The sequence below is a fragment of the Lampetra fluviatilis genome, chromosome 1 (assembly GCF_964198595.1).
Source record: "Lampetra fluviatilis chromosome 1, kcLamFluv1.1, whole genome shotgun sequence".
In the NCBI taxonomy this organism is placed as follows: Eukaryota; Metazoa; Chordata; class Hyperoartia; order Petromyzontiformes; family Petromyzontidae; genus Lampetra; species Lampetra fluviatilis.
The window spans coordinates 9,945,041-9,957,343 of record NC_136275.1 but is presented as its reverse complement, the minus strand read 5'-3'; the positions used below and the strand labels follow the sequence as shown (position 1 = coordinate 9,957,343).

Below are 12,303 nucleotides of genomic sequence, written 5' to 3'. Positions count from 1 at the left end.
CCTTGCAGTCACGAAAGCTTCAAATCTAGAATGATTGTCATTGTTATGATTTTTATATTGGACCAACGGAGGTTTGGATATGTCCTGCACCTCTGATTAGCACAGTTGGCTATGTATGGTGCGGAAGGAGTGCAACGTGCATACATACGTCTGCAAAAAAACCAGCAACGTCCAAGCACAGGCTATCAAAAGGCCAGGCCTCTAGCCCTGGCTCGTTCTGCAGCAGAAATAAACTCGAGGATGCATTCGGTTTCCCGGTGAGAGTAAAAGGCTCCCGCCGGCAACGCAGGTCCCAGCTCGCGTTCCCAAATTAAATAAGCGGCAGTAATCTCTCGGCGCCCGTACCGTTGGCAGAGACGGCACCGGCGGGAGCCTCATTCCACTGCTCAGCACTCGACACGGAGAAGGAGCGCTGGTGCAGGCCCTCGGGGCGCATGTTGTACGACACCAGGTTGATGCCACTGATGGAGCGCTCGGCATGGACGCCCACCCCCGCTGCGGGAATGGGGCAGGAGGGCAGCGGATAGGAAAACCATTTTAGGGCAACTACAACAGCAAATACACAATAACAACGACAGTGATAACCAGTGGCTGATTTATCGTCAATCTATCCAACCGTTTGCGTGTGGAATTTCCACGCTCTTTTCTTTGGCAGGGAGATGCTGTAATTTGAAGCGTTCATGCAGGAGAACCTCAAATGAGTCTTTGCAGCATCGCCTTACTTGGGATGTTTGTTTAGTTCTTTACCAAGAGTTGTTTTGACACTCGCGAGGGAACCAGAACACAGAGAAATAGAACCCGTGCAAATGAAGGGGACAACACAGATGAGTCAGCAGCCTACTTGCTGTACTGCCATCTACTAGACACTTTGCAGGCTGGGTGTCTGGAACACGTGATAATCCAGTGCTTTCCACCCAGGGGGCCATTCACGTGTTGTTTTTGACAAATGTGCCACAAGGCGTTTAATACCATGCGATCAACATAGCTCTATCTGCACCACCTGTGATGACTTTGAGCCCACGACCATGCCTATGATTACAAACTCAGCTCAAGCACATTGCCTAAAAATAAAACAAAATCCTGCACGTAAAAATACTTGAACGCTCTAACAAATATTATGTTTGTTTTGCTATTGGGTATGGCGAGCGTTGTTTATTCTTCTGTAATTAAATGGGCTCCACGTAAACAAGCTGTTCTGGGCTAAATTGCGTGCAGGGCTCGTGCGAATCACGTTTGTGAAGGGGCTGCAATTCTGGAGAAATACGACTCTCGCGTGTTAAATAATTCACGACTCTACATTTACATATTTAGAAGAAGATAACTCGTAACACGCCTAAACCACCTCATGGAATTTGCGTCGTGTCTTTTTTCCCCCTTTCTTTCATATCGTCACTTTTAAGTAGGGAGGCCCGGCACCACGTTAACAGCTTAAATTTTTGCAGATTTAATTTATGCAAATTAAGCCAAATCTCAAGCGCCCGACCACCCGTGAAATTTGGCCATGTGCCTCCGAGAGCCCCTTGCCAAACGCCCACAACATCCGTGCTCCCAACATGCGGCTCTAATTACGAGAGGGTGCGCGAGCTGACTTGGAACCGCACTGCTTGCGCACGAAGCAGCTTGTGCAACCACGTCCCTCTCCCCGAAAATACAAATGCGCACCACCACCTTATAATGGACCGGACCGTCTCACGCATAAGCAATGCGCATGTCGTGTCACCGAAAAAAATCCAGCCCAGTACAACAACCAGGCACGTTTCTTTTTTCGCACCTCTGATTAGGACGGTTGGCTAGGTACGGTGCAAAAGAAGTTCAACATACATACATTTTACTCGCATTATTACGTGACTACGTAGGTTTTGACAGCTATGCCGTAGAGCTCTCTGATGTATTTTGGGGTTGTACTATGTATTGTTTGACGTGTGAACTGAACTGGAAGCAAAAGCTCGGGTCCGTTACGTGGTCCGAGCATGTGGAGATAAACGTTGGATATCAAGCTGGACAACAATGCGATACAAAACGAAAACGAAGCAAAGAGGACGGAGATACATTAACCCCATCCCCCCCCCCCCCCCCACACACATCTTTCACGAAGAAACAGTGCAATGTTTCAAAAGTTACAGTGAAACACGTAATTTTTAAGCTTGGAATTGCAGCCATTCCACTTTTACGTTCTTAAAGACCAAATAATTGCTTTTTTACAGATTGGAAAGTGCCTGATGCAAATCAGCCGCTGTAAAGTTTTGCATCGCAGCAGAGTGGCAAACACGGTTTTTACTGCTAGGGGTAATGACTCATCTTGTACATTCCCAATGCACGCACTGGGACGGCACAACTCCCACACTAGCCTAATGGCCCGCGCCCAACGCATTCAATTAGCAGTGCTGCTCCAATAAATGAATTACTGTAGTTTGTAATTAGTATGTTATTATCTCCAAATTACCTCCCAGAGAATAATAACGAAGCTGAGCTACCTTCAACCCACAGACATCATTCAGTCTTATGATCCACCTATCAAGCGGCGGTTCCACCGCCACGCATACGTCCCCCTCATTAGGAAGCGTGGGCTGCGCTTCGACTCTGCGCGCTCGGCCACGAGTTGCCACGCGGTCCCCGACGCAGGCTTCCCGACGCAGGCTTCCCAGCGCCGTCGCACGATCCCAGGGCAACACTCGGCATGTGGAGGAACTGTTACACGTGGCCTCGTGCGTACACGCATATGTGGCTAGTCTCAAAGAAACAGAAAAAGATACAATTCTCCTTGTTACACTGATCATTAAATTATTTTGTAACAAGCGTTCCTATTGTAATGAGAGCCAGAAGTGACTTAACAAAGTGGTGGGTGTTGCGCCAAGGGCATAGCTATTGAGTGTGCAGGCGGTTCAACTGCACTGAGGTCCCATAGGTCAGACAGCCCCAGACTCCGAAGACCAGTGCCTGGGCCCCTCCCCGACCCAGGAGGGAAATTGGACAGTGGATGTTACCATTTCATTCCTTGCACCACAGCCCATGCCAACCACGCTCCGCCACTGTGCTGCCCACTTGCTTTTTCTCCTGCAGCTGCTCGACCAATCAGCAGGTATGACGATGTAACGCAGGTTGGTGCCGCCCAAGCCAAGCGCTTGGACGACGGTTTTTTTTAATTTTGTTAAGCCAGGTGAGATCTCAATCGACGAGGATAGTCTGATTTACGAGAGTGTCCCGAAAACAATCGGGGCAAGGATCTCCCCCCAGCGATGCAGCACGAGCGCTCGCAACACAGGGGGAGCGGGGGAACAGCACCGGCGAGCGAGAGCCACGGGAGGACACAGTACGGGGAGGGAGACAGGGGCGAGGGGGGGAGCAGGGGCCTCACGTGCGCCGGGCGCCAAGGCCGCGAGCTGCGTGCTGCTCAGCTCCTTGGCGAGGCCGTTGGCCTTGGGGCTGGCACTTGGTCCGAGACCAGCAGAGGCACGTGGTGGCCGCTTGCCCGGCACCTTCACGGTGGTGCGCAGCAGATCGATCTCCTTACCGTGGACGTTCTGCATGTAGTCCTGCAAAACGCGCGTTCGGAATGCCATCACACCGGCGTTAAAGTCACCATTGCCCAGAACAACGGTGGATATTTTACGGACTGTACACAATGTAGAATTTGTTTTTATTTATGGAGTCTTGTGCTTGATGTGGAACATGCCTTTCCAGAAGGCCTGGTTCGAGGTTATGGATCACGACGCCTGGAGGGTTCTAAATGGGCTCCATTGACGGCTTTGCGAGTACTACTACTTCTGATAGGATAAAGACATGAACTAATAATTCACAAGGAATTGTAAAATATATACGACCCCTTTGGAAACCGAGATTTTTCTTGACAAACAATGCTCATTTTTTAAAGCAAACATTGATTTAGGTGTAATTATTATTAAAAAGAACAACAATTATCGGGGAGCATATTTTTAAGTGGAGAGACACGTCGACTTTGTTGAAAACATAGCGTACCTCGCCAATGGGCTCTGCCTAACAAAAGGCTCTTTATCACGATTACATAAATGAATAATTCACAAAACCCATATTTCTCAGTAATCACCATGAACCGCACCATTAGCACCATCAATCCCCCACTGTTAACACGGGCTAGAATTACCTGTCATGCCAGGTATTCCAAGACACAGATCCTAGCTACCCTGGGGACATTTAATAGTGGGGCTTCAAATCTCCCCTCCACGACTTTGTAGGTTTTCACGGTTACTCAGTCGAGCTCTGTGGTGTGTGTTTTCGGGTTGCATCCAATGTTATTTGGCATGTTTCACGTTCTCTTCCATGTGCTGGACGCAGCAGCTCCATGCTCTCCCTTAATGATTATAAGAAGTTGCCGACTGCTGCTGGTATTTGATGTAACCCGGCTGATGTTATTGATCAATTATTAGCTTCATCACTTGTGCTGTAGAAACTCATAGCTGTGCGTATGTATGCTGTGAAACCTGGATGGCGAAATGTTAACTACCTCCCATGGATTCGATCCTAACCCTGGCGCCTGTATATTTGGAGTGTTCATGTTTCCATGTTCTCCCCATGGTCGCGTGGATTTTTCTGCGAGTCCTCCGGTTTTTCCCTCCACATTTAGAAACACGCGTTTAGAGTATTTGGCTGCTATAAATGCCCACATGATAAGCCACTTCGTTGAGCTATCATCTGTGCCCAGGTCTCTTCTGAAAAAGAGCTATATAGCTTAGTGGGCCTAACCTGATGAATAAAAAATAAATGTCACCCTGTTAAAGTCCACTATAGGATAGGTCCCTCGACTCATCACTGCTCCACCACTGACCTAGGCATTTTTAAAGACTGGGACCCGACCAGCTGATAGTAGGAAAAGCCCAGTGGGAGCTGGGCCCGTGGAACCCCAGCCTGTGGCATGTGGGTGGGGGCCCAATGCAGTGCCCTGGCTTCGGGCCCAAGGTTCACTTAATCTGTGCCCATAATTGATATTAATGAGCCAAGACCGGCATGTTGTCTTCATTGTGTTAACCTCAAAGTGATCAGGGATAATGCAGGCTGTCCAATTACATTTTCTGTTGAAAGATTGTTTTGATGTGAACCTAAAATTATAATAGTTACAACAGTGTCTCTCTGGTCCAAATACTCTCAAGAATTGTATGCAAGAAATTGCCAGGGCATGGAAACATTAATGCACAAATTCTAGATTTGAAGCTTTCGTGACTGCAAGGAATCATATTCTTAGGTTTTTTCGGTAAAGTCACGTAGGTAAAACATCAAAATTAATGAAAATAAAATAAAATAAAAACAAAAATCACGACGTTTCGGAGGCAACACAAGTCTCCGTCATCAGGTGGGACCGTCACAGCCGAATTAGCTGCATCAGGTGAGGCAATGATTCAAGAAGTAATCCCTTATAAGCAAGTTGAAGGAGGGAGGAGAGGGGGGGGCTCATCAGAATGTGGTAGCCAATGAATGGAACGTATCGGGAGGGAGGGGGGCGGGGCTCAAAGACAGCACGGAGTGCTAAGTACAACGCATCGGGAGGGGGAGTGGGGGGGAGCGGGGCCAAAACAATGGACGACGGCTTGGACGCGGTTGCTGCTGCACACGCCAACACAATGGACAGAGAGGGGGGAGGGGAGGTCTGATACACATGATAGACAAAAGAACGAAAATGCCCATGTTTATACCAATGCTGGCTGAACAATGAAGAGAGCACTGCCAAAAAATAACTGGGGATGTTAACACTCGGTAAAGTAAAGTAAAATAGTGCCTGTCAGATAAGATGGTCCAAAAAAAAGTGTAATTAAGTCTTTTTTTGCGTGGTTGATAACATCTTTCCAATGATTACTAAGTTTGTACCCATCATCACGGTTGAAATTATGTCTGTGTTTGTATATTTGTATGGCTTCGTGTACAAACCTTTGATTCTGTTTGAGAGGAGGCCTGACGGATCCTTGGGACATTCTGTCTACAGGAAAGCCACCCACACAGATTCCTACTTTAAACCGGATTCCCACCACCACCCATCTCAAAAGAATTCTCTCATCAAAACGCTATACCACAGAGCCCATGGCATTTCTGACAAACACCACCTGACCGGTGAATTAAGACATGTACATCGGGCCCTCAGGATGAACGGATACTCTGACCGTACTATCCGCCAAGCTGTCTCTCCCACCACACAGAAACAGCCACTTGAAACTCCGACCAAAACCATCACGTTACCATACATAGCAGGCGTGACCAAAAAGATCTCCAAAATTCTAAACAAACATAAGATCCAAGTCCGATTCAGTACAGTGCATAAAATCCGTGATCTGATTCCATCTGTGAAGGATGTCGTTCCTGACTTACAGTATCCTGGAGTCTACAAATTGAGTTGCATTTGTGGTGATTGCTACATTGGAGAACGAAACGTCATGTTTCTGATCGTGTCCGCGAGCACAAGTCAGATCTGAAACACGGCAGAACTGATTCTTCTGCCGTTGCCGATCATTGCTACAACTCGGTGGGCTCTCATGAAATTGTCTTTTCCGAGACCAAGGTTCTCTGCAAACCTCCCGGCTACCATCAAAGGTTTGTACACGAAGCCATACAAATATACAAACACAGACATAATTTCAACCGTGATGATGGGTACAAACTTAGTAATCATTGGAAAGATGTTATCAACCACGCAAAAAAGACTTAATTACACTTTTTTTGGACCATCTTATCTGACAGGCACTATTTTACTTTACTTTACCGAGTGTTAACATCCCCAGTTATTTTTTGGCAGTGCTCTCTTCATTGTTCAGCCAGCATTGGTATAAACATGGGCATTTTCGTTCTTTTGTCTATCATGTGTATCGGACCTCCCCTCCCCGCTCTCTGTCCATTGTGTTGGCGTGTGCAGCAGCAACCGCGTCCAAGCCGTCGTCCATTGTTTTGGCCCCGCTCCCCCCCACTCCCCCTCCCGATGCGTTGTACTTAGCACTCCGTGCTGTCTTTGAGCCCCGCCCCCCTCCCTCCCGATACGTTCCATTCATTGGCTACCACATTCTGATGAGCCCCCCCCCTCTCCTCCCCCCTTCAACTTGCTTATAAGGGATTACTTCTTGAATCATTGCCTCACTTGATGCAGCTAATTCGGCTGTGACGGTCCCACCTGATGACGGAGACTTGTGTTGCCTCCGAAACGTCGTGATTTTTGTTTTTATTTTATTTTATTTTCATTAATTTTGATGTTTTACCTACGTGACTTTACCGAAAAAACCTAAGAATATTAATGCACAAGTGGCACACACACCACCCACACGCGCACACAGGCACGGGCACGCATACTTTCAATCATGGTAAAGGTATAATTTCCCTGCTACTGTCTGTATCTTGGCATTACGACCACCCATAATGCACACGAAGAATTAATCAGTAAGGGAAGGAGGCGGCCATCTCCCCCCACCTACCTCACTTAAGAGTCGAGGGAGATGCTCACTTTGTACGGGCTGCACGAAGTCGCCCACATCTTTACAATCAGTTTAATTACCTGTGACGCATTACCAGTATCAGATGGAGGGGAGATGGAGTACAAGATGGAACACAACTCATTATGTTTCATTCCTTTGATATAATTAATTTTACATTCCTTTTGTTCAATTGGTGGGTAATGTACTTCACTTAGCAGTGCTCTTAACTAATTGAGGTACATAAAAAAAAACACGGCGTCAATTTCATCCCCGCCGATGAGCGGCAATTTATTACGGGTGAGGAACGGACACCACACAGATTGAAAATGTATTCCCATCATTGATTGCCAAAGCGTCCCCTTGCTCAAGCAAGCATTAGCCGTTGCTCATCGCCCACGGTGGAGATGAGAGGACCACCGATGGTGGAAATTTAACTTTCCTATTGCTGTCACCAGATTAACACCACCTCCTCCTCACACTACGAAAGTAAAACATTGCAGCCGGTGGTCAGTGCACTGTACGATGAAGCCGGCGACGCGAGTTCGATTCCCATCCACGGCGAACATCAGTGGCGAGTGATATCTGATATGGCCTTGTCACCCCCCCCCCCCCACCAACTTCACAAACTGGCAAAGGCTAGTGTGGTGAAGTATAGCTAAACAACCCCCACGACTGATACAGGGTAGAGAGGCTTTCAACCAGACGTGGATTGGCAAATGGATCGAAATAAATTATGAGCAATGCGGACAATTGCCCTTCTTCAAACAATGGCCCTGTTTCATTCTGCCTGAGAGAATGGCGACTGCTCAAGAAGTCATGACTCCTCGTAAAAAAAGGTGTCAGTTTTGTTGCCAGATAAAAGGGTAAAAAAAATAATTATCATCTTATTTGTATTTCTTAATCACAGGTATCCCCTCGATTTGCCAACTTTCAGTTTACGAAATTTAGGATGAGCACAAATTACAAATGATACACGCTTTTCTATTGAAGAAATCGAATTTCTACGTTAGCCAAAGTTCGCATGGCACGCGCCGTGAAGTCAAACAAGAACCGTTCGGGGCAGTGTCACGGGTATCCCTACAACGCAAGCATATCACACTGATGTAGTGGTGGAAGGCAGTCCCTCAGCCAGAGGTGGGATGTAAGAACTTCCCGGGGGGGGGGGGGCATTTATGAGATTCGAAGCTTTAAAAAAGGACAATAGATGAATGGAACAAAAATACATTGAAAGTATTTTCCGTGGTAAATATATATACTGTACGTTTAGTTTGTTGTCCTTCCCCCGCACCTCCCGTTAACACGGTTGGTTATGTAAGGTGTGAAAGAAGTTCACCATACATACATCAATAAAATACATATATTTGGGTTCTCAAGGGGGTGGTGAGTAATTGCCCTACCCCCTTATCCTTACCCTCTCGTGGTCAGCGGGTTTCAACAGCATAGCTTCAAAGGTTCGGCTTAATGTGTTGTTCTCTCCGCACACCTGTCCTGGATTAATCACTTTCTCCAGGGGCCGAGGAGGCAGCAAGGGTCGCTTTGGGATTTGATACGAGCGCACGGGAATGGGGGTTCTGATGCAAAATCTGGTCCGGATTTTATTGGCAGCCGAAATGTTTTGAGACGACGATGTATGTAAAAGAAAAAAAAAATGGAATATGCACGTCGATAGGACGTATATAAAACATCTATTAAACATTTTTTCATTGACGACTTAAACATGTTTTGACTACTCAAAAAATAAAAAAATAAACAAGGTGTATGGTTGTCTGAAGCTGGGTTCAAAGGCTTCAAATGCAAAGTGACAAGGGAGCACTTATGCTTCGTGTTAATGTATTCTCAGAGGGTTTGAGCACCATGTGCAGGTGTTGTGGGTGATATTAATCAAAGCGATAATCCTTCATTTACCAAGGAGAGCACTAACGAGCCAACAGGGTTACCTTGCAGGACAGCTCTGCAACTGGGAAAGTTTTGCCAATTCCTTTGCGAGCATGTTGCATGTTCAATTAAATCGGAGTAACCGCACGGACGGGTCAGCAACCAAGTCTCGTTGCACGTCCATCAATGGCTACGCCACTGGGCAACCCGGCAGGTTGGGAGTCCCCGCAGCTCACGCAAATTAATTCCGCGAGATCCACGCCACCGTCTTAATGCAGCCTCCACTGCGTCGGTAGGAGCGCAAGGGACACGCGCGAAACTCGTGCATATACATCTTGAGCCGTTTTGTAAACCGCCTCCGAGATGAATGGCGCAGTGATCAGCTAGGCGTGCCCAAGTGTCTCCCTCCGTGACCCAGGCGCGACCTCGCAGGGCGGCTGGCATAGGGGTGGGTGCCTTGACGGGGTCTAATCCCCCCGTCAAGCCCCCCGTGGCAACGCCCTCGCAGGACACGGAGCTTCCCGCCTCATTCAGCCACTTCCTTATTTACCCATTGACGTGCGCATCTGTACACATCAAGCAAAGCCCCTGGATCAAAGGCGGCGTTTAGCGGTGCAAAATCGAGCGAGTCCCCCCCCCTTAATAGGATCAGCGGACGGCTTGCAGTGTCCCTCGCGACCTGGGACTGTCGGCTGCATCCGGGGTCCCCCCCCAGCCTCTCTCCCCCCCCCCCCATACTGCCCTGCTACACTTTGTTAGCCATCCCATGCAAATCGTAAATCAGTGCCTTTACAGCCACTGTGTTCCACTGATTGGATTATTTGCAACCTCAATTGAATAATTAAAATCTGGGCGATGCTTATGATATACGTGTGCCATTGATTTGAATGCCTTGCCTCAGTTATTTTGCATGATTAGTAGTTGAAGAGTCTTAGTAATGAGTGTGTATTTGTATATATTCAAAGGTTTCATAAAGGGCAACGTCAACAATAAGCACAAAGCGAATGTGATTTAAAAATTATTACTCCGCAAAAGAATTGAAGTGAAAATAAATTTTTCTGCAAAATACCACAATTTCTCTGGATTTCAGGGCCAACACGCAAGTTGAAAGGCCACATTAATTTGAAAATGCATCACTTGTATAGAAATCATCAGTATTCTAATCCAATGACGCTTTGTTTACACCATTGGCGCCGTGCTGATTTTCAATACACGGAGGCTCTTCACACTGCGGCTGCCACGTTCGACGCCTGCTCTCGGAGTTTCACAGCCGAGTGCGACGACGGTTTGTGGCATCAAACGAATGCTCCGAGCAGGAAATCGCTTGGGTCACAAAGCGGCTTCGCATCGCCCTTGCTGCCTTGCCTATGCTTGGGAATCGGTGCACTTATGCACTTTTAACTTAAATACTTAAAATATTTTACGTATTTATTTTTTGCGATTTTCTCACCCTTCCTGCACTTTGCACTCCTATCGTTTTTTGTATTGTTATTGTAACTTTCTGACCCGCTCCTACTGGACATGTGCAAAAAGAGGTCCATAGCTCTTTGTATTTCTCCTGGATAAATAAATATTGTGATTCTGATGATGGTCACGATCCCCGACGGCACACGCAAGAATAATCGCCACGTGCGCTCCATGCTCTGAATTCGCCGCTGCCCTGCGGAACGACGATCCACGCTGGGGGGCAGGAAGCTGGAGGACGGGAGGAGGAGGAGCAGGTTGGGTTTGGTGTGGGCCGAAAGGAGGTTATCACTGCCGGATTAAGGCTCCAAATCTCCCTGATCCTCGAGCCCAACAAGGGCTTTAGGAGGCAGCGTTCTGCCCGTGCCCATTATGTGGGGGAGCTCATGGCGGGGATAATCCCTAGCTTCTCCTGGTGTTTGCGCCGCCACCCGATTGGCCACGCGTGCGCAGGTTAAGCGCCGGTCAGCTCGGGCGGGCAGCTGGGCAGGGCCACAAACGTGATGGGGAGGATGTGAAGGATTGCCTCTCCTGTTGCCAGCAATAACATCTTATCAGGTGGTCTACTTACAATGGGTTTTGTAAACTGTTTATGTGGTCTTTTAATTGCTTTCCTTCTCTCCTTCTCATTTTATTTGCAAAATGTTTTAGATACACAGATCAGCTATAAGCAATATATTTTGAATATATCATCATCAAATGTGTATTTATCATCAGATGACAGCCCATTGAGATACATTACAAGGAAGACCCGAACTGCAATGGGAGGTCAGTGTCTCAAGACGCTACACAATAGCGGGAGTAACATCAGCTTAGCTCGGCTCTGTGGAAGGGTGGCTGTTTCAACAAGTGTCATTTCCAGAAGCTCACTGCGGAGTGCTCCCTACAAAAGTATTTGCCTGGTATGAAGGAGGTTGTGGATTCGACATGGACTCTTGACGCCTGTATATTTGTAGTTTGCATGTTCTCCCTGTGGTCGCGTGGATTTTTCTCTGGATCCTACGGTTTTTTCCCTCCACATTTTGAATCAACATGCGCTTAGAGTAGTTTGGCTGCTATGCATTTCCACGTGATAAGAAGCCATTTCGTTGAGCTATCGTTTGTGGTCAGGTTACTTCCGAAAAAAAGGAGCTTTATATATCTCAGCGGCCCTTACCTGGTGAAATGAAAATAGTTTTAGATATAATCTCACGTAATGTTTTGGTGGCCTTGTCAAATGGAGTTCCCCGCTGGAAAAAAGAACAAGCACTAACGACTGTGGGAACGTCTGAGAGGATCCGCCGTTGCCACAAACGTGGCCACAGCGCTTGCGTTCTCCGGCAGTCGTTCAGGATTATTTACCACCCAAGCTGCCGCACAGTGAGTGGCGGTCATTGCGCTGCTACAGATCCCAATGAATCAATCAATGACCTTCGTGCAGGACCAGGCGAGAGGTCACTGCGACGATACGTCTTATGCCAGGAGCATTCTGAATTGTAAAACTAACCAAGTAAAAACCCAACACAGTTGGCCTATTTTCCAATGAGGAAAATAGACCAGTTTT

At 47.4% G+C, this 12,303-nt stretch overlaps 1 protein-coding gene across 5 annotated transcripts in view; it reads right to left on the bottom strand.

Moving 5' to 3' along the window:
* The window catches only part of LOC144931669 (arf-GAP with GTPase, ANK repeat and PH domain-containing protein 1-like), a 170,651-nt gene that overhangs the window by 25,024 nt on the left and 133,324 nt on the right, over positions 1 to 12,303 (bottom strand). For all 5 annotated transcript variants that reach the window (XM_078855828.1, XM_078855837.1, XM_078855808.1 and 2 more), the window contains 2 exons: positions 3,356 to 3,533; positions 346 to 495 (listed from right to left, as the gene is read on the bottom strand). In XM_078855828.1, coding sequence (XP_078711954.1) covers positions 346 to 495; positions 3,356 to 3,533 — 328 coding nt within the window. The remainder of the gene's footprint in view (positions 1 to 345; positions 496 to 3,355; positions 3,534 to 12,303) is intronic.